The sequence below is a fragment of the Mastigoproctus giganteus genome, chromosome 10 (genome assembly GCF_048544385.1).
Source record: "Mastigoproctus giganteus isolate SK-2022 chromosome 10, ASM4854438v1, whole genome shotgun sequence".
NCBI lineage: Eukaryota > Metazoa > Arthropoda > Arachnida > Uropygi > Thelyphonidae > Mastigoproctus > Mastigoproctus giganteus.
In genome coordinates, this window is record NC_143584.1 from 98,429,450 (window position 1) to 98,451,841 (window position 22,392).

A 22,392-nucleotide genomic window follows, 5' to 3' on the forward strand; every position below is an offset into this window, starting at 1 on the left:
TCAGAAGATTGATGTGTTGTTTGTCAATCTTAAAGATAATACTATCTTTCATTCCCTGTTACTATTGTTTTTAGAAATCCTGGCTTGCGATCACAGATTTCAACCAGTTCTTTTGAAATTTTTACGCTTGTTTTTATTATTATTATTAGCCATATGGTGCAAAGAAGCCAGAGCCTTATGCTGCACCAGCCAAAAAGAAAAAAATTTCAGAAAGAGAGAGAGAGAGAGAGAGAGAGAGAGAGAGAGAGAGAGAGAGAGAGAGAGAGAGAGAGAGAGAGAAGTAGAAGGGAATCGCCAAGAAAGAGAAGAATGGTGATATCCAGCTCGGGACCCTGGGTGGGCCAAGCCCATACTCACCAGATGTGAGCCTGGGTTATTTTTGATGTAATCTGCTTTTAAAAAATTGGGAAACAAAAAAAAAAAAAAAAGTTGTGTAATATTTTCACATTTAAAATATCAGCCGTGGTGGCTTGAAAACTACCATTTTATGTTCTAATTTGAAGGCTGTCTTTTCAATAATTATCTGACAATTGATCAAATAATGTTCTGTGCAGGAGATAAGCCTGTCATTTATTATTATCATTAGCTATATGGTGCAAGCCTGATGCTTTGCTGCACCAGCAAAAAAAACAAAAAAAAAAAAAAAAAAAATTCCCGAGAGAGAGAGAGAGAGAGAGAGAGAGAGAGAGAGAGAGAGAGAGAGAGAGAGAGAGAGAGAGAGAGAATGATGATATCCAGCTCAGGTCCTCGGATGTGCCAAGCCTATAATCCCCGTTGATCATATCCACCTTTGAAGTGCCTATACCACATAAGCATCCTACTTTTTTGATAAAGCTTTTGTGCTATATGCTTCAGTTATTTATACAGTCTGAGGTCAATTTCTTCAACAAAAGCACAATTTTCTAGATATTTGTTGAGATAGTAAATTGTAAAAAAAAAATTACCATCAACAACAGACTGCTGAAATTCCACTTATAAAAAAAATTGTAGACATTCTAGGTTATGAAATAAAAGAAAATGTTTTTCTTATTCATTGTTCAGCCCTGGCACTCAACCTATATTTTTTATATTGCACTTTGCATTTACTCATAACTCAGTTTTTGTTTATTGTTTATCATTGCACATCACTATAGTTAAAGGTCATAGTAACCTCTGGTTAACTTACTGTATAAGTGTCATGCATGCGGTTTTTTACAAACATCCTTGAGAAGCTCATAAGTCTATTGTGTGTGAATAATTTTCAATGAAACATGTATACTGGCCATTAATATTGGCTAATTTAAAAATAAATTGCCATTAGAGTTAACAGATTTTGAAACGACTCACTGTTTTTGGTGAATATTTTTAGTAGATATCATTTTCCTATTCTTCTAATTATTTTCCCTAGTAGCAAAGTGTAATGTTTCACTGTGGCAAGAAATCAAAATATCCCATAGTTCTTTATTTTCTTCATCCTCCCCTTCCAAGTGGTCGTGCTGTTGAGAGGTGTCGAGCACATCTACTACTTGCCTAAATATTTACTGTATTGTAGGAACTATAACTGACCCTATTCCCAAATTCTGTGAATGAAGGCATGGGGTATAAAACTGCCAAGAGCATTTGGAATGTGGCTCTGTTCACAGTTGCTAAACCTTAGAATTTTCTTAAGTTTACTGGAGTTTACTTTACAATGGGACTGTAAATCTTTTTTTTTTTTTTTTTATGTAATATTTTTTGCTCTAAGGTGTAATTTTATTTCCATGCTGAAAATGACAAATTAAAGAAAATGTTTTACTTAGTTATTTGATTATATTTAATGGGAATTTGGCGATTACTTGGGGATATAGAAGGTAACGTTTTTTTGTCTGTAATTGTGCCTCATTATTATTTCCACTTCTATTGATTCCTTAACAACATTCAGTTACGAAGTAACATCAACCAAATTTACAAGAGAGTTGTTCAAAGAACTTTTAATATCACTAGTAGCAGCAGTATTTCTAGGATTTGGAATTCTTTTTCTTCTTCTGTGGGTTGGTATCTACGTTTAATCCTAATAACAGGTAAGACATTAAAGTTTTTTTTTATAGAATGGTATATTAAATTGGATAATAAAATTGGAATGAGTAGTATTTTCTTGCTTTATAAACTGGTATTTATTTTTGATAACCAAGTACATTAGTATTCTAATTTTTAAAAACCTATATAATTACTCATTCTGCTCATGTATATTACATGATGGTCTCCATTGTGAAATATACATCCTTTTTAATTTCTCTTATTTAGCAGGAATGTCGATGTTTAATTGTATTCTCTCAAAAAAAGAATATGTATTTTTTAAATACCTCTAGGTACCAGGCAATAAAGTGTCAAGTGAATTTTTAGTGCTCAATCAGCATTTCTATAAATGACTGTGCATGTAATTGAAAAGCTTTCATATGTCAAATGTTTACAATTATTTTTAAAGAAAGGGACTTTTTACTAGCTTCAAAAGAAAATTCAGTTTTCTTGCTCTTCACTAATGTACTTGGACACCCTCTGGCTCCCTCCTTCTTGGGGTGAGACTAATAACCTGAAAGGAAAAGAATACGTGGACTCCTGCACCCACAAACCTGCTGGGTTGAATAACTCGGAGTTTGCCTGTAATGTGAAAATCAAGTCTCATATTTGGCAAAATGAAAGCTGCCGTGTATGCAGATTTTTAAATACACTCCCACCCTTTAAATTACAAAAATACTTGTAGTGTCTAATAATAGCACACAAGTAATTTTGAAAATGAGGAGAAGGAAGAGAGGATGCCTGTTAGTCATTTTTGTCCAGCTTGGGTGTACTAAAGCCAGAATTTTCTGTGATTTGGATCCAGAAGTTGCTTGAATTGAATCAAGTGATACATAAATAAATGTAGGTGATGCTTATTACATCAAAAAAAAGTGTGATTTTTAACGGTTTTTTTTTTTCTTTTCTTTATATTCTTATATGATTTTGATAATAATTTCATTCTTTTGAAACATTCAACTCAACATAAGAACAAAATTAATATTTTGTTCAAAATTAATGTACATAAATTTTTTTTATAACCCTTCAAAGTTCCATGAAAAAACTCGCTTCACAGAGTCTTGCAATTAGAAAACTTGTCCCAATAAGCCTACATGCATTTGTAAAACTCATTGTTAAATGCCAAAAGTATGGTCACTCCCAAAATTATTGCTGAGGTTCAATCATTTATTCTGCATGACATTCACATGAATACACTCATGCAGACTAAATGACAGACCAACTGAAATGTCCAAATCATGATAGAAAATGCTTCACCTATTTTAGGGATCTTTCCCCCTTCAAAAAAAAAAAAAAAAAAAAAACTCTTTTTGGGTTGACTATATTTTTTAATATCATTGGGGGTGGGGATTAATCTCAAACCAGTGTCACAGCTACTTTTGCTTGAGTTATCCAAAAACAGAAATTGATGACCACACAAGTAATAAATTAATATTGGATTAGATTAGGCTTTGCTTTGATTGCATGGCAATTGGACACACAACCTTATTCTACAGACCAGCTAAACCAGATAAATCAAATTCAAATTACTGTTCTAATGGCACTGAAGTTTGTTGCTAATATTGAATTTCATGTTCATGAGCTGATTTAAATGTTGTGCAGGCAGGAAAACCTGGAATAAATCATGGGGTTACCCTATTTCCTTCATCTGAAATCAGCTGGCTATAACCTCAATTGAAAAGAACTAAAGAAATTCCTCTAATCAATAATGGGAGTTTAATCAAGTTGAGTGCCAGGCAACAATGTTGATTAAGCTACCATATGAAGGGCGCTAGTTGAAGCAATAAGTTAATACATGACTTATACTCCTGTCTACCAGTACCACTCATCCACAAATTCTTGATAAAATCAATATGTCAGCAGAGCTGACCTTAGGCACAGGTAGTTGCTTAGAGCTGCCAATTTTTTAAAATTAAATTGTATAAGGTAGTGGTTAGGCCAAATTTGGAATACTGCATAGAGGTTTGAAAATCTCATTTTAGGCAGGACATAAAAATATAGGAAAGGTGGCAGAGAAAACAAGATTAGTTGGAGGCATGAAAGAATTGAGTTCTGTAAATTTCAGTTTGTGGAAACAGTCAGTGTCGTGGTAACCTGATTGAAATGTATAAGGTTTTAAAGGTGAACTAAACAATGTCATCTTTTTCTTTCTGAGATGAAACACAGGGGAATATAAATTTAAATTGAAAAAAGGTTGGTTGGATGTGTGGAAATTTGCATTCATCCAGATAGTAATCTAGACAGTAATAGTAATTAGTATTGTGGAAGCAGGTAGTATAAATAAATTTAAAGAAGGTTTAGGCAAATATAGTGGTTCATTTTTATATTTTGCTGATGCTGTATAAATTTTATTTTTTGTATTATGTTACCAATACTAACAATAAATTTTGTTTTGATATTAGGAGTGGAAAATGATGTAGGAAAGCAAGTTATAGAGCACCAGACAAAAGAAAAAATTTCATTCCCTCCAACAATTTGTCTAGTTTTTCCCTATTTATTCAAACTACCTACTTCCACAACAACTGATAGAAGTTTGTTCCAACAAACAATCACTTGCTGGCTGAAGGCAAACTTCCACACATCTAACCTTCAACCATCCTTTCTCGATTTGAATACGTATACCTTCCTCTGAGCAAGAGGAAGAATCCCAACAGCATTGAGTTTGCTGAAGCCTTAAACACCTCAATCAGGCGGCGCCTCCGTAGCCAGGTGGGAAGGAGCAGTGCGTAGCACACACTTGTTGATTAGACCAGGGTTCGAACCCATCACCACCAAATACGGAGGATGCAGAAAGGTCAGGGAATGACCACCCCATATCCCGGAGCAATATGGCCTTAGTTGCTAATGCTCCTAAAAAAAAAACCAAAAGCAAACCTCAATCAGATCACTTCACAGGTGCCTGGTCACTAAACATCGCAGTTTGCAGAATTGAAGCCTTTCTTGGTAAAAGCACCCTTTTGTTCCATTCATTAATCAGGTTGCCTTTCTCTGCACCCATTCCAGCAGATCTATATCCTTCCTAAAATAATGCAGTAATCAAGAAGTGGCCCGACTATTGCCTTGTATAAGGGGATAATAACTTCCTTATATCTGCTAGCAAATATCATTGACGTAACCAATGAGCTCTCCTGGCAGTCTGTTTATGCTGCTCAGAGAACTTCATATCTGACTGCACAATTGCCCTGTTTTTTTTTTTTTTTTTTTTTCATTTTCCACTACACAGAGTGTTATATCACACTGTTGGTATGTTAATCTGGGATTACTGATATTCATATGCAGTACCTTGCATTTGTCAGTGTTAAGCTTCAATTGCCATTTCCCAGCCCATTTGCTTAATTTTTATAGATTGCAGCAACTTATCGTGATTACTGGCATTGAGCCTGATATACACTGAAAGGACAGAATTTATGGGGTTCCTGGGCAACGCAATGCTGTCACCCCTCTCACTAGTGGGCAAATCCACTGCTTACAGGCATATGGGTACACTGCATTCACGTAGACGGTAATTCAATGTCAGTATGGATAAACATCATGAGTTAACAGACTTTGAAAGAAGGATAATAGTGGCGCCTCCATAGCCAGGTGGGAAGGAGCAGCAGTGCGTAGCACACGCTTCTTGATTAGACCGGGGTTCGAGCCCGTCACCACCAAATACGGAGGATGCGGAAAGGTCAGGGAATGACCACCGCATATCCCCGGAGCAATATGGCCTTAGTTGCTAATGCTCCTAAAAACCAAAACAACAACAACAACAAGGATAATAGTGGGTGCCTGATGCATGGGTCACTCTGTTGCGGAGTTGGTACTGAAATTGCGCTATTCCCATTCAACAATATTAGGAGTGTATCGGGAATATGCCATTTCTGGAATAACATCTCATCGTGTACAGCACTGTGGGCGGAGAAAGATGGTGGGTGAACATGGCCATCGATGTCTGTCTTGCATTGTTTCGGCCAACCGGAGAGTGACAGTGGCACAAATCACTGCAGACTTCAACAAGGGAGGTGCCAGAAAAGTCTCCACCAGGATCATTAGCTGCAATAGGTTATGGGAGCTGTCAACCCACCAGTGTCCTATTGCTAATACCATGACACAAGTTTACACCTCAACTGGTTGAAAGAACATCAGCACTGGACTTTGGATGATTGGAGATGAGTCTGCCAGTCCGATGAGCCCCGTTTCCAGTTATTTCGAGCGGAAAGGAGGGTGTTTATCTGGTGGCAATGCACGAAGCTATGCACCCGTCATGTCAACAAGGAACTGTTCAGGCAGATGGTAATGGTCTGGGAAGTGTTCAACTGGCACGTGTTGGGACCTCTGATACGCCTAGACACATCTCTGAATGGTCCAGGTTATGTGTCCATCCTTGCAGACCATCTGCATCCCTTCATGGTTATCATGCACCCACAGGGCAATGGACTCTTCCAGCAGGACAATGTGCCTCCCCATAGAGTGGTGACTAGAACATGATTCGAAGAGTATTCCGCAAATTTTACCACTACGGAATAGCCTTCCTATTCACCGTTCATGAACTCTGTGGAGCATCTTTGGGATGCTGTGGAGAGGTCCAGTCGAGCTTTGGATCCTCCACCCAGGAATGCGAAGCAGTTATGGACAGAGGTGCAGCAAGCATGGATGGAAATACCTCTGCAATGCTTTCGTGAACTGTCTCGCAATGTGACTGCCCTTATACGGGTGAAAGGTGGGCCTACCCATTACTAGGTAAGTATCACATGATTTCTGTACATCCATAAGTATCAATGATAAATGTTGAAAACGAGCTCAGTACCAAACTCCATGGGACTCCACTAATGACATTATTTTATGAAGAGCAGTGCCTGTTGATAACCACTCTGTCTTCCACTCAACCATCCTTTTATCCATGGCAGCTATTTGCCCATTATGGCATTGCTCCAATTTGTATAATAGTCTTTTGTGTGCAACAGTATCAAAAGTGTTCCCGAAATCCAAGTATATGATATCGAAATTATTTTTTGCATCCAGTTCCTTTTGTTACTGAATCATAGTATTCAATGATTGGTCAGACAAGACTACCTTTTAACAAATCCATGCTATGTCTGGATGGTCCTGCATTACTTCTTTAAACAGACTTCATTATTTTTTTCTTGAACAGATGTTCAGTTAACAGGTCTGTAATTACTCATGTGACCTTTTGATCCCCATGTGTGAATTGGGGGTACATTTTCACTTCTGCAGTCCATAGGGTCTTCCCCTGAATACAAGAAAGCTCTCATAATTTTGAGGCTAAAGGTTACCACCTTTCTTGCCTTCTTTAATATAATTGGTGAGATCCCATCCACCCCAAGTGCCCTTTTTATGTTTAGCTTCATCAATTTGTTTTCCAATTTCCTTTTAGTTATTATTATTATTATTAACCATGTAGTGCAAGGAAGCCTGAGGCTTATGCTGCACCAGCCAAAAAAAAATTCCCGAGATACCCTGAGAGAGAAAGTAGAAAGGAATCGCCAAGATAGAGAATGATGATATCCAGCTCAGGACCCTGGGTGTGCCAAGCCCATTAGCATTAGAAGAAGCATATGATGCAAGAAAGCAAGCTTATGCAGCATCAGCCCAAAAAAAAAAAAAAAAAACCACTTCCATTTCACCTCTCTCCGTTCGTTCGAAATACCTGTCCGGCTGAGCCTTAAATTTATTTAGGCTATCAACTTCCACAACAAGGGATGAAAGTCTGTTCCACCAACCAACTACCCGCTAGCTAAAGGCAAATTTCCACACATCTATCCTACATCTGTCTTTCCTCAATCTGAATTTATGCCCTCTCAGGTGATTATTCTGAGCAAGAGGATGAATCCCATCAGCATTGAGCATGCTCAAACCATTCAAGGCTTTATACACCTCTATCAGATCACCTCGCCGGTGCCTAGTCTCCAGACACTGTAATTTGCAAAACTTAAGCCTTTCTTCGTAAGAGCAACCCTTTGTTCCATTCACTAATCTTGTTGCCCTTCTCTGTACTCATTCCAGCAGCTCTACATCTTTCTTGAAATGAGGCCTCCAGACCTGTATACAGTACTCCAGGTGTGGCCTGACCATTGCCTTATACAAGGGAATAATCACCTCCTTATCCCTCTTAGAAACATTTCTGTATATCATTGACAAGACACCATGAGCTAGTCTTGCAGCCCGTCTGCACTTCTCAGAGAACTTCATATCTGCCTGGACAATTACCCTCAGGTCCTTTTCATTCTCTACCACTCTCAGTGTAGTACCACAGAATTGATACGTTGCTCTGGGGTTGCTGTTTCCCATATGTAGTACTTTACATTTGTCAATGTTAAACTTCATTTGCCACCTCTCAGCCCTTCTGCTCAACCTTTCCAGATCCTGTTCCAGCAGCATAGCGTCAGTAGTGTCCTTAACAACCCGCCAACCTTTGTATCATCTGCAAACTTGGACATTAAGCTTGATATACCATCATCAATATCATTTATAAATACAGAAAACAATAATGGACCTAACACTGAACCCTGAGGGACTCCTCTAATAACATTAGTCCACGATGAGCAGTGTTCATTGATTACCACTCTCTGTCTTCTTCCCCTCAACCATCCCTTTATCCATAGCAGCAGTTTGCCTCCAATGCCTCACTGCTCCAATTTGTGCAGCAGTCTTCCATGTGCAATAGTATCAAAAGCCTTTCTAAGATCCAAATATACAATATCAAAGTTATTCCCTGCATCCAGTTCTTTTGTGACTGCATCATAGTATCCAATCAAATTGGTCAAGCAAGACTTTCCCTTAACAAAACCATGCTGTGTCCGAGCTATAACTGAAGTCTAGTCTAGATGATCCTGTAGTGCTTCTTTAACCAGTGCCTCCATTAATTTTCTTGGAACAGAAGTTAAACTCATAGGTCTATAATTACTTGTGTCGCCCTTTGATCCTCCTTTGTGAATTGGGGTCACATTTGCACATCTCCAATCCATGGGTACCTCCCCTGAGTCCAAGGAAGCTCTCATAATTATGGCTAAGGGTTTGCTTACTTCCTTTGCTGCCTCCTTTAATATAACTGGATAGATCCTATCCATCCCAGGTGCCTTTCTTGTGTTTATCTTCAACAATTTCTCCTCCACTTTACTCTCAGTTATTACAAGATTATCTAGCTTACTGCCAGAGTTGAATACATCTCTGGCATTCCCCTCGCTGAATAACTCCTCATATGTGAATGGCGATGCAAAATATTCATTTAGTTTGTTAGCTACCTGAGCAGGATCATCAACAGTTGAACCATCGATATCAAGTGGACCAATCTGATTCATCTCCTTCCTTCTAGAGTTTACATAAGTAAAGAAAGATGTGATGTGAGCCCCTGGAGGGTGAGCTTTCACAAAACTGCTTAGCACGCCTTTAAAATGTTTGATAAATTTCCTGCATACCCTTCCCTAAAGAATTCCTTATGTCTGAATGTAGATGCGAAAGCCTAATTAGTTTGTCAGCAACCTTAGCACGGTCACAAATAGTGAACTTATTGACACATCAAGTGGCCCATTGTGATTCAATCCCTTCCTTTTACAGTTAATATATGCATAGAAGTCTTTGCTGCAGCTCTTTGCATTATTTCCAGAGACTTCTTGTAATCTGCCTTAGCTCACCTAACCTCCTTTGTGACGTGATTACAGACTAGTTTATATCTACCAAAGGTGTCCATATCATCTGGTAATTATAAGCATCCCATGCCTTTTTCTTCAATGCCACGTGTCATTAGATAATATGAAATCTATTTCAGTGTAAGCCTTGAACAGTATTTCTTAGTTTGCCTAAAAAGCCTAGTAGCTTCTATCATTATTTTTTTGAATGCTTCCCATTTAGAATATGCTCTTGTAACATCATCAGTTGGTCCTACTACCTAGAATTTAAAAACTCTCTGAGACATTGTCACCCTTACGAAAGCAAAAGCCTTTCCCTTTACACTTGGCAGTAGTTTGTCTTTAAGGAAATCCCATCCTTACACTATGACCACTGCCACACAGTTAGTCTTTTACTTGCAGATTCTTTATGCATGAAGAATTGATTCTGATAATTAAATCATTAGAACATGCTGCCATAGAAAACAGTCATCCAGTCACAAAAGTCTTGCTAATGTGCAAGTAACCAATCAACATATGGAAAGTTAAAATTCTCCCATTATAAGATATTGTGATTTACTGGTCCACTCAATTTCTCTATATAGTTGTTTGGTATTCTCATCACAGTCATTGGGCCTATAGCACACTCCTACTCTCATTTTCATTTTCCCAGTTTTTATATCACACCAAACTGACTCAACATTGCTTAAATTTAATGTTTCTTCACTAAGAGCATAATCCCTTCCCCAGTCCTGTCTGTCCTTCCTGTAAAAATTATACTCCCATATTCAAATTCATCATTGCTTATGTCGGAGTGACACTATGTCCCTGATATTCTCACAATGTCTGCATTTGATGACTTAATCAGTATTTCAGTCATCAAATTTATTTTCAATGCTTCTAGCATTAGTGTACATGCAAATATGCATGAACCTGTTCTTATTCTTAGTTCCTCTAACAGAGGAAAGCACCAACTACCCCATCTATCTCTTCCATCATGCAGTTATAATTGAGGTTGTGATGAACATTTTGGCAAAATTCAGTATTCTTTAAATTTTGAGACACAACTGGGCATTACTCTAAAACTGATTTGACAGGCTGGTCACTGGGCATTCAACCAGACCTAACCTGTTGGTAACCTCTAGGTGGCATCTGGATCAGCTATTGTATGTTCTCCTTTCTCTACTCTGCCAGCCAATGCCTGGAGGGAGACCAAGTAGTGTTATATGCAGAGGCACTGTCAAGGCCATGTTATGTCAAGGAGCTGGGTATGTTCTTGCTGTGTGTGTGCCATACACAAAAACTTCATTAACCCATCAGTAGTTGCAGGTCACCTGACAGATGACCTGCAAAAATCACCTTCCCACGTTAATCATTAATCAAATGATTAAAAATCTGAAAATTTTCTATGTTCCTAAATGTAGTGCCGGATGCTGCATTAGTTTCTGAAGTGCTTTTTTTTTTTCTTCTTTTTTTAAATTTAAGTACAGAGAATTTTGTACAGAGCTTGTGTGTAAGAACATGTCAATTGAACTGTTTTATTAGCATATTTTAGTGTTAATAGTGGCAGTGATATAAGAAAGCAAGCATCAGCAAGAATGATACTAGTGGCAATAATACAAGAATGGAGTATCAGCCAAAAACACTACTTCCTAATATCACCTGTCCATCCCCTTTAATAGCTTGTCTGGTTGTTTGAATTTATTTCCGCTACTCTCTTCTGCTACACCAGATGAAAGCTTGTTCTGTCAATCAACTACCTGCTGGCTGAAAGCAAATATTTACACATCAATCCTGCAACTAACCTGTGTGTGTGTGTGTGAGTGTGTGAGTGAGTGAGTGAGAGAGAGTATTCCATTGGCACTGAGCATATTCAAAGCTTTAAACACCTCAGTCAGATTTCCTTGCTGGTGCCTACCTATTCTTTAGGTGCTGCAGTTTGCAAAAACATAAGCACTTTCCTGGTAAGAGCACTTTTCTCCCCTTCCTAATCTCATTGCTCTTCTTTTCACATGTTTCAACTGCTCCATATCCTTGCTAAAATGAGATATGGCTTAATCATTGCCTTATACAGGGATAATCACCTCCTTACTCTGTTCGCAAAATTCCTGTACGTCGTTGACAAAACCCCATGGGCTGTTCTGGCTGCACTGCTCGGAGACTTCATATCTGCCTGCACAATCCCCGACCCCAGGTCTTTTTTTTCATTCTCTGTTACCTGAATGTGGTACTACAAAGTCAGTAGGTTAAGCTGTGATTGCTGCCACCCATATGTAGTAATTTGTATTTTTCAATTGCCACTTTTCAGCCACTCTAATTTTTCTAGATCTTGTTGCAGTAACCCTGCCAACCTTTGTAGCATCTGCAAACTTAGACATAAAACCTGATATGGCTTCATCAGTATCATTAATAAACACAGAAAACAACAATGTACCTAGCACTGAACACTGTGAAACTCTATTAAGAGTAGTGCCCATTGATGACTACTCTCTGTTCTCCCACTTAACCATCCCTTTATCCATGGCAAAAACCTTGCTATTAAAGCTACACTGCCCCCGTTTGTACAGCAGTGTTTTATGTTTTAAGCTTTTCTGAAATCCAAGTATACAATATCAAAGTTATTTTTTGTATCCAATTCCTTTGTTACTGTTTGTCATGGTGTCCATTCAGATTGGTCAGGCAAGATTGCCCCTGGTAAATCCATGCTCAGACTGCAGTATAACTGCAGTCCTACTCAGATGGTCCTGCATTATGTTTTTAACTAGTGACGCCATTATTGTCCTTGGAACAAAAGTTAAGCTAACAAGTGTGTAATTACTTATGTCACCCTTTGTGAATTGGGGATACATTAACATATCTTTAGTCCATAGGGACTTCCCCCAAATCCTTGGAAGCTTTCATAATTATGGCTAAAGGTTTGCTTATATCCTTTTCTGCCTCCCTTAATATAACTGGATGTTCCATCCCCCCCTCCCTTCCTTGGTGCCCTTTTTAATTTTAGCTTCAATTTCTCTTCCATGTTCCTCTTAGTTATCACAAAACTATTTAGCTCCCTGTTAGAATTGCATAAACTTCTGGCATCCTCATCCTCAAAAGAAATTTTTCATGTGTGAATGTTGATGCAAAATACCTGTCTGTCATCCTTATGTCTTCTTTACATAAGTAAAGCATTCTTTGCCAGAGACTTCTTGTAATCTGCCTTAGCTTGCCTAATTCTCTTTGTGACTTGATTGCAGACTAATTTATAAATATTGTATCAGCATCAGCTGATAATTTTATACATCTCTGCATTTTTCTTCTCTGATTCGAGTCTCTTTAGTTCATTTAACTCTAATCATTAAACAATATCACCTCTATGATTACATTGCTTCCCAGCTGGTAACTTCATTTGGTCCCAGTGCATAGAATTTAAAGACTATCTAAAAATCAATTAAAGATTTTTAATTGAATCCCACATTGATACTGTGACCACTGCTACTGTTGTTCACTCTTTTATCTACAAATTCTTAATCCACTAAGCAACTCTGTAGATACTTGGATCAAGATTATTGATTTCTCTCATTACCTCTGTAACATGCTGATGTAGAAAACAGCCATTCAATAAATCCACAAAAGGCATTGTTACAATGTGAGTAACCTCATGTTCAGGAGGAAGGTGTCCCACAGGGTTTTTCTTATTAATAAAATTAATTTTATGTATGTGTATGTATAAATATTATAATAAATAACATAAAACTGTTTATGACAATTTTTTTTTATTATACACCATTTTAATAATCCTAAAAATCGTTGAAAGCATTAGTAGAGGCATATGATGCAAGAAAGCAAGCTTATACAACATCAGCCAAAAAAAAAAAAAACACCCTTCCCATTTCGCCCATCCATTCACTCCCAAAGTTTGTCTAGTTCTGCCTTGAATTTATTTAAGCTTTCCACTTCTACAACAACAGGTGGAAGTTTGTTCCAGAAATCAACCACCCGCTGGCTAAAGGCAAATTTCCACACATATTCTACAACTGTCTTTCCTCAATTTGAAGTTATGTCCCCTCAGACGATTAATCTGGACAAGAGGAAGAATCCCATCAGCATTGAGCTTGCTCAAACCATTCAGGGCCTTATACACCTCAATCAGATCACCTCACAGGTGCCTAGTTTCCAGACACTATAATATGCATAACTTAAGCCTTTCTTCGTAAGAGCAACCCTTTGTTCCATTCACTAACTCGTTCCAGCAGCTCTACATCTTTTCTAAAATGAGGGCTCCAGACCTGTATGCAGCTCAAGGTGTGGCCTGACCATTGCCTTATACATGGGCATAATCACCTCCTTATCCCTACTAGAAAAATTCCTGTATATCATTGACAAGACCCCATTACCTGCTCTGGCAGCCCATCTGCACTGCTCAGAGAATTTCATATATGACTGTACAATTACCCCCAGGTCTTTTTCATTCTTCACTACCCTGAGTGTAGTACCACACAGTTGGTACATTTCTCTGGGGTTATATCTGGAGTAAATTGCAGAGAAACAAGCTTCAGCACATTGGTAAGCCATAACCATTGCCTTTGGAAAAGCATCTATAATCATTTCAAATCTGAAAATAAAAATAAAATTTTTATTTGAAGCTCTTAATTAGGTAGGTACATACCTATGTATGGTATACCTAGTGGTTGAGCAGTTTTCAAGAAGCACATTTTAATGAATACTATCCCTAACAACAAAATATGCACGGAGAGAGAGAGTGTATCAGTTAATGTGTTTCAGAGAAAATTAGTTTCATATTAAAGAATTTAAAAAAAAAAAAAAAAAAGAACTATTCTTCCTAAAGGAATAATTATAATTACTGGATTCCATGACTTAGAGAAGAAAATAATACATTATATACAGGGTGTCTCAAAAATACATGGCATAACTTCAGGAATGAGTTCCTCATATGTAGACAATAAAAATATTTTATATCAACATAGTTCCGGAAATGCTTGGTTCCTGAGTTATTAACCGGAATGTCTTATCTCCCGCAGGTGATTTCCTTCATCACAAGGTACTGACAGAATCTGGTGGTTTTCCATTCCGACCATGTACTCAAATCAGGAGGAAGCGGATATGACTTTATGTACGGTTTGGTGGATGGCAATGCTCTGGAGGCTCATCATTTGTACCACAAAAGGTTCCCAGAACGAAGATGTCCAGACAGGAAAACGTTTGAAGGTATCCATCGCCGCCTTTGTGAACATGGGACCTTTACACCTCATGCTGCCAACAGAGGACGACCAAGATCTCCTGAAGTAATGGGGTGGACCAGCTGCCTGGCCTCCACGCTCACTGATTTAAACCCACTAGATTTCTTCTTGTGGGGTCATTTAAAGGCATTGGTATATTCGACTCTGGTAGTAGCTGATGTGGAAACTCTCCGCAATCAAATTGTGGCAGGTTGTGAGACAAAATGAAACATGCCAGGAATCTGAGACGTCAGTGTGAGGCCTGTATTCAGGCAGGTGGTGGACATTTTGAACAATTACTATAAGGTGATGTGAATAGTTAAGTGTCATAGACAGACCTTCAAAACTCGGAAACCAAACATTTCCGGAACTATGTTGATATAAAATATTTTTATTGTCTACATATGAGGAACTCATTCCTGAAGTTATGCCGTTTATTTTTGAGACACTCTGTATATCCAGTAATTAGAATTGTAATGACAAAGAATGAAGCTTTTCAGAGCAAATGGATCTCTTCCTCAGCAAACGTATACAGATTATAACAGAATATGGACTTTATAGGAATCTTCTCTAAGGAATAATTATATTGAGTTATGTACAGTCTTTTCAATTAATGTCTTATACAAAGATCATTCAGTTCATTTTTACTGACAGTGCATTTTTAAAATGCATTATTATTTTTTTAATATTAAACTAATATTTTATCCTTCTTAATTTATTAATATAGGTTTATTTTAACTGAATGTTTAAATGCATCATTTTAAACAGTGTTTCCTATACAAATGTAATTGGGCTCACTGCTGTCTCTGTATAAATATAATTTGTCATGCAACTAACAAGCTATGTGACTAGTTATAAAGGCAGAAAAATTCTTGGTTGTGTGCAGCTAAATCTTGTTTTTTCATATTAGTAAGTTGCTGGTGATGAGATTAATCATAGATTTAATGAATCATACATTTTTCTAGATGTACTCACGCTATGACATGATTTTCCTTGTAAAAGGTAACATGCAAATGGTTGTAGATCAAATGCCGATCTCTTGCAGCTGCAGGAGTGGGCACAAATGCACATGCTCAAAATATCACCTGAAAAAAACCAAACAAATACTTCTAAAAGGCAATTTGGACATAAGATGACCACAAATTAGCACAACTACTATAAAAATAATTACAGAACTAAAATATCTTGGTGTGGTCTTTGATTCTAAATTAACTTTTTATACCTATTTGGCGAAGAAAGTGAGAAATTATGCAGGTATGATTGCCAGGATCAGTCGATCAGACTGGGGGGGCTCAAAAGAAAGACCCTTGCAATCATATACTGTGCAATGTTCCTACCTCTTATCACCTATTGAGCTGGTGCGTGGTTCTCCCTCAGCCATAGTAAGAAACAGGAATAAATTAGAATCGATACAAAGGACAATACTTCTCACTATTATCAGAGCATGTTGCACACTTGTGCTACAGTTGCTGGAAGTAGCCAAAGATGGCTTATATTATAGACTTAAAAAGGGCATACCCACAGATTTTCTGGGGATAGCTCTTGACACACCAACGCCATCAAGGCTGAAAGAAAAAGAATAGCCACAAAGCTCCATGAACTATGGCAAACAAAATGGGAGCAGGAAACCAGAAGTCTAGTTACCAAAAGGTTTCTGCCATGGGTGGCAATGGTCAGCCCAAAGCCGTCTAAGTGATATGCCCGTGGACTTTTCATAACATTCATATTGACAGGTCATGGCTCCCTAAAGGCAAAACCAACCTCCTTGGGCTGACTGATTACCCAAATTGCACTTGTGGTGAGAGTGAAGACTGGGCACACATTCTATATGAATGTAATAATTTATGACATCCCCAGAACCCAGGTAATAGCACAGATTGGCCCCCATTCCAAGGGGAGAACATCTATTCATTATAGAAGAGGAAAATTATAAAGCCTTTACAACCTTCAAGCAGAAAGTATTCGAAATGCACAGAACTATCCAAAGAATTGCAATTCAGCTCCCCAGCAATTAAATAATAATCATTAGTTGAAATCATTAGTTAAAATCTCCCACATCTCCAACCACACCCAGGTGATGACCTAATAACTGTCAGGACAGCAGTATTCTGCACCCTGACAATGACAAAACCGGATTGACCTGGGTACCCCCAGGATACCCTGCCATTAGTAGGAACCTGGGTCCCACACCAAATAAATAACCATGTTGGGGGGGATGTACAGGCAGCCAGGGAAGCAGACTTAGGCTGGTCACTGAGTGAAAGAGTGAATTAGGAATTATGGTAAAAGGAAATAAATTTCAGTTTTGGTGAAAGTAAGATGGACCCAGCACGAGGGAAAGAGAGTGAATGAGTGTTATGGTGAATGGGAATGAGTGGAAGAGCAAATGTAATTGGCTGAAAGAATACAAAGTCAATAATAACTTACACTACTTTATATATACTAACAAACATTTACTAACAACACAAACACTATCACTGCATTCTCCCCTGGCCTGCAAAAAACTTGCAGCTAGGCCTGCACCACAACTGAAGAATAGTAGTAAGTTGAGGTGCCCAGAGAGTGCAGTGCAGAAAGCAAGAGTCGAACAAATGAAATGAAAGCGAGAAGAATGAATAAGAGTAAGTATGTGAGAAAAAGAACACAAACCATAAATGTTATACAGTTAAGTTCACACTAACCCTATTTTTAATCTTTTATATTCTTTCTTATTTAGCTTAATTATTAAGCATTAGTATTTAAATTACATTACACACCACTGCAACCCCCCCCCCCTGGTGTGGAAGAAAGAGTTGAGTGAGTGAGTGAAAAAAAAATATATATATATATAACCTAACAGAAAAAAAAAAAATAAAAATAAATATATATATATATATTCTAAAGTATAAAAATAGAATACAAGTAGAGTTAAAATGTGGATTATGAATGAAAAAAATGTGTCTCTCTCACCACCCCCCTTCCCTGGTGGGTTCCCCATTGCCATCTAACATATTCCACCCACAAAGGGGGATGGGCAGTTTGAACTTCCTACCAGATTTGACAAGACATAGACTTGACAACCATCACTGATAAAGACATACTGCAGCTTTGCTGCCAACATGCCATTTGGCGATCTGAACTGGGTACTCTAACCCAGTTCCCTTTAAAACCCCATCCTCAGACAGGGGAAGGAGGAGACGGATCTCTGTCGCCTCTCCTCCCTGCCTCCCCTATACTTCCCCTGGTGAGGTTTGCCCCACTGACCTTTTTGGGGATGCCTATTTCCCCATCCTTCTACCTGTTCCCCCACTCTGACTAAAACGACTGAGTACTCCCCCTAACAATGCCACCAAATTCAAATCCGCATCAAAAATTCAACTGCTTTCTCATAAACCTCTTTTGGCCTTTCCAAATTAGAGTGTTAATCCCCTCCCCTATATGTATATAGGGTGATTCACTACCAGTGCGACAAACTTGCAGGAGGTGTAGAGGGCACAAAGAAGAATCAGAATCACATAGCATTGCAGGGTCCGAAATGCCTTCGTCATGCGGTAGAGGATGTTGAAAGGGAGGTTGCGTGAACAGCGATCCCGCTGGAAGTCAGCATTTGCGAACTGGTTCCCGAGGCAGTAGGATGGGCGAGTATTCAAACGTTGAACTGGCCGACATGCACGTTGCGTACGGAGCTGCGGACTGTAACGGGCGCGCCGCTCTGCGCTTGTACCAGGAACGTTTCCCCCACAGGCATGCTCCTCATCATACGATTTTCGCACGTGTGCACAGAAGGTTACATGAGACTGGTTGTTTCACGAGAGGTACCATGAATCGAGAGCAAATGACGAGGACGCCAGACAATGAGGAGAATGTCCTACGTCGTATTATTATTATTATTAGCTATATGGTGCAAGGAAGCCTGAGGCTTATGCAGCACCAGCCAAAAAAAAAAAAATTACCGAATTACCCCAAAAGAGAGAGAGAGAGAGAGAGAGAGAGAGAGAGAGAGAGAGAGAGAGAGAGAGAGAGACGAGAGAGAGAGAGAGAGAGAGAGAGAGAGTCAAAAGGGAATCACCAAGAAAGAGAAGAATGATGATATCCAGCTCAGGACCCTGGGTGTGCCAAGCCCATACTCACCAGAAGGCAATCAGAGTATGAGTACTCGAGCAGTAGGCCAACGATTGGGTATTTCCCAATCCACTGTATGGAGGATACTGTCAACAAACCAAATGAGTTCATACCATCTGCAACGTGTCCAATCATTGGAGCCTGCGGATTATCCACTCCGGAGGACTTTTGCTACTTGGTTTCTTCAACAGAAACGGTTCACAAATGCTGACTTCCAGCGGGATCGCTGTTCACCGCGACCTCCCGTTCAACGTCCTCTACCGCATGACGAAGGCATTTTCGACCCTGCAATGCTATGTGATTCCGATTCGTCTTTGCGCCCTCTACACCTCCTGCAAGTTTGTCGCACTGGTAGTGAATCACCCTGTGTGTGTATATATATACAGCAGGCCCCCGTTATAACGCGGTTCGCTTTACGCTGATTCGCTATAACGCTGTTCTTATATTATAACCCGTATCTGACTATAACGCTCTTTTACAGATTACATTTTTGACATATTTAACGAAATCGTTTCATTTGATGGAGTCGATAGCTTGAAAATGAATAGCAAAACAGCATTAAAACGTTTCCCACGCCGTCTTGAGCAATTTTCCCACGCTCAGTGAAATTTTCTCTCACGCTAATTTAAGTACAGTCACTTGTTACGTAGTTCCGAGATCAACATTTTAAAAAAATGATCAAATATATTGCTTGTAATATTTGCGTTATATGCATTTATCCGAAGTCTAGTTAGTCATCACTCAGTACAGTATTAGACATCGTGCGTAACGGACAGTTTACTTGAACATTGTATCATAATTAATTCAACCAACGCAGTTATATTTTCTAAGAGCTAATAATGACCGACAGGAATGAAAATGCAACAACGTCTGGGCGCAGTACGAAGACTATAAATGTAAGAAAAAGACTGAATTTGAAAATTAAATTAGACGTTTTGAAGCAAATTGATTCCGGTCAACGACAAGCGGATGTGTGCCATAATTTAGGACTCGCAAATTTAACTGTAAGAACAATTATGAAAAAATAAAGAATTAATTTTAGCAGCGGGAAAGATAGCTGTTCCACTGCAAGCAACTAGGACTAGACCGGCTATTACGATTGAAATGGAAAGACTAATTTTTTTGAAGATAATATTCCAATGCAGAATTCAGTTAAGTTAAATATTAAAAGAGAGAGAGAGAGAGAGAGAGAGAGAGAGAGAGAGAGAGATTAGACAATACGATGATCTGAAGAAAACTTGCCTAAAAAAAAAAAAAAATGTGGAACCATTTAAAACTGGTAGAATAGATTTAAAATCCCGGGAGAAGCCGCTAGTGCAGATTAAGGAGCCGAAACTTTCAAAAAAGAACTTGTTAAAATTATTGAAGAGGGGTATTATGTGTTATACTTCTCAACAAGTTTTTAACATAGATGAAGCAGGACTTTTGTGGAAACGAATGCCTAAAAGAAGTTTCATATTGAAAGAACAAAAAACATGCCAAGTTTCAAAGCGGCGAAGGATCGGTTGACTTTATTGTTGGGTGGTAATGCTGCGGGCCATTTAAAATTAATACCCCTTTTAGTTTATTTGGAAGAGGGCCAAAGTTCGACTCAAAATCCACACATTTTTCATGATTAAATTCATCCATTAAATTAAATCAATTAAATTCATTATTTTAATTGGAATTTTGTTTACTTTTGAGACGCAAGTAGCTACCACATAATTATACGTATGTAATGCAGAATATTTTATATGTGCAAATATTTGAATATTAAATATTTTGACCGACATTTGTGCATCTTTTCATTACCGTTTATTATTGATTAGGAAATATCCTATGGCACCGACCGCAGCTCACAAATACATATGTTACCTTATGGGAAAGCGGTGCTCGCTTAGCGCGGATTCACTTAGCGCTCTGTTTTTCCGGAACGAATGATCAGCATTAAGCGGGGGTCACCTGTGTATATATATATATATATAGGTCTTGCCACTGAAATCCTTGGAAATGGAAATTAGGTGGTGGAGCCCTGCCAGAGTACTTAAATAATCTACTGGGTGCCTGACCTGCCTTATCGTGACAAAGTGTGGACAATAGTGGGGCCGAATGGCTAAATGGTCAGAGAAAACAACAGAACATAACACTACACAACAAGCCACTCCCCACACACTTTTTAAATCTCTGGCCTCCACAGGGTTCTGTGTCACTTACAAAGAATACAATGCGGAGATGGGGAGACCCCTGGTGCCACTTTACACTGTACTCACACTATGCATTTTTTATCTCTCTTCACTTTCAGCTGTTTTAAAGTGACCTCATACTGGACATACAAGCTATAATTTGTAAGAGCAATTTGCAGATTTGTTAGCTGCAAACTGCTCTTACAAATTTTACTGAATAAGCAGTGGCACTAAAAGAGAAACTTATGAATGGATTTTTAAAGGCAAATGTGATTGTAGATATGAGTGCCATGTTACTTTTTTTAATATTTCTGGATCATAAAATGAAAAATATTTTTACCCAGTGTACCAAATTTTAAAGAATTCTCGGTGGTAAAGTGTTGGAATTTACAGAGTTTCTGTATTTTTATTAATATTTGACTGCATATTCAAATATGCATTCATGTTTCAGAATTTAATAATAGTTTTTCCTTTCATCTTACAGTCCTTAAAGAGAGAGTGGACCAAAAAGTTATCTTTCATCATATTTAGTATGTTGCACAGAAAGTGGCAAACAATTGTAAAAACGACCTTGGAATAACTTTTGTAATTGTACAAAAACATTTATTGTTCTGAATTCATCATGTTATAAGAAATAAATAATTACTTTAATTTTGTTTTTCTGATTTATTATAACTACTAATTATTAAAAGCCCTGTTTCTGACCTTAGTTTATGCTATTTCATGGAAAAACAACACAGTGAATAGGGCATAAAAAAACTAAAACTAATGTGAGAAATTGGTGTTCAAAAGGTTCATGCTGGATGCTATCTGTTTTTATAGGAAATTGTCCTCTTCTGGATACTCATTCTTAGTTGTTAAAATGGTTATGCCAGCATATTCAGAATATGCAGGAATAATGCTTGCTTCAAAGGGGGGGGGACCTAAACACCCTAAAGAACCAGGAAACTCTAAAATCCCTTCAGGGTTTTTTGGACATCCTAGGCGCCTCCGTAGCCAGGTGGGAAGGAGCAGCAGTGCGTAGCACACGCTTCTTGATTAGACCGGGGTTCGAGCCAGTCACCACCAAATACGGAGGATGTGGAAAGGTTAGGGAATGACCACCGCATATTCTCGGAGCAATATGGCCTTAGTTGCTAATGCTCCTAAAAAAAAAAAAAACCAAACCAAAATAACTGGACACCCTTCCTGAATGGAAAGGTGTCCAGATATTTTATTTTAGGGTGAATTAGGTACTAGATCACATCCTACCCAAGCACTACATGTCAGAAA

The 22,392-nt window shown here is 38.3% G+C and overlaps 1 protein-coding gene across 2 annotated transcripts in view; it reads left to right on the top strand.

Moving 5' to 3' along the window:
• kud (oligosaccharyltransferase subunit 5 kud) overlaps positions 1 to 21,771 on the top strand; it is a 66,195-nt gene extending 44,424 nt beyond the window's left edge. For both annotated transcript variants that reach the window (XM_090382700.1, XM_090382701.1), the window contains exons 3-4: positions 1,901 to 2,039; positions 21,605 to 21,771. In XM_090382700.1, the coding sequence (XP_090238826.1) occupies positions 1,901 to 2,027 (127 nt within the window). In that variant the 3' untranslated portion in view covers positions 2,028 to 2,039; positions 21,605 to 21,771. The remainder of the gene's footprint in view (positions 1 to 1,900; positions 2,040 to 21,604) is intronic.
• The last annotated feature ends 621 nt before the right edge of the window (positions 21,772 to 22,392 follow it).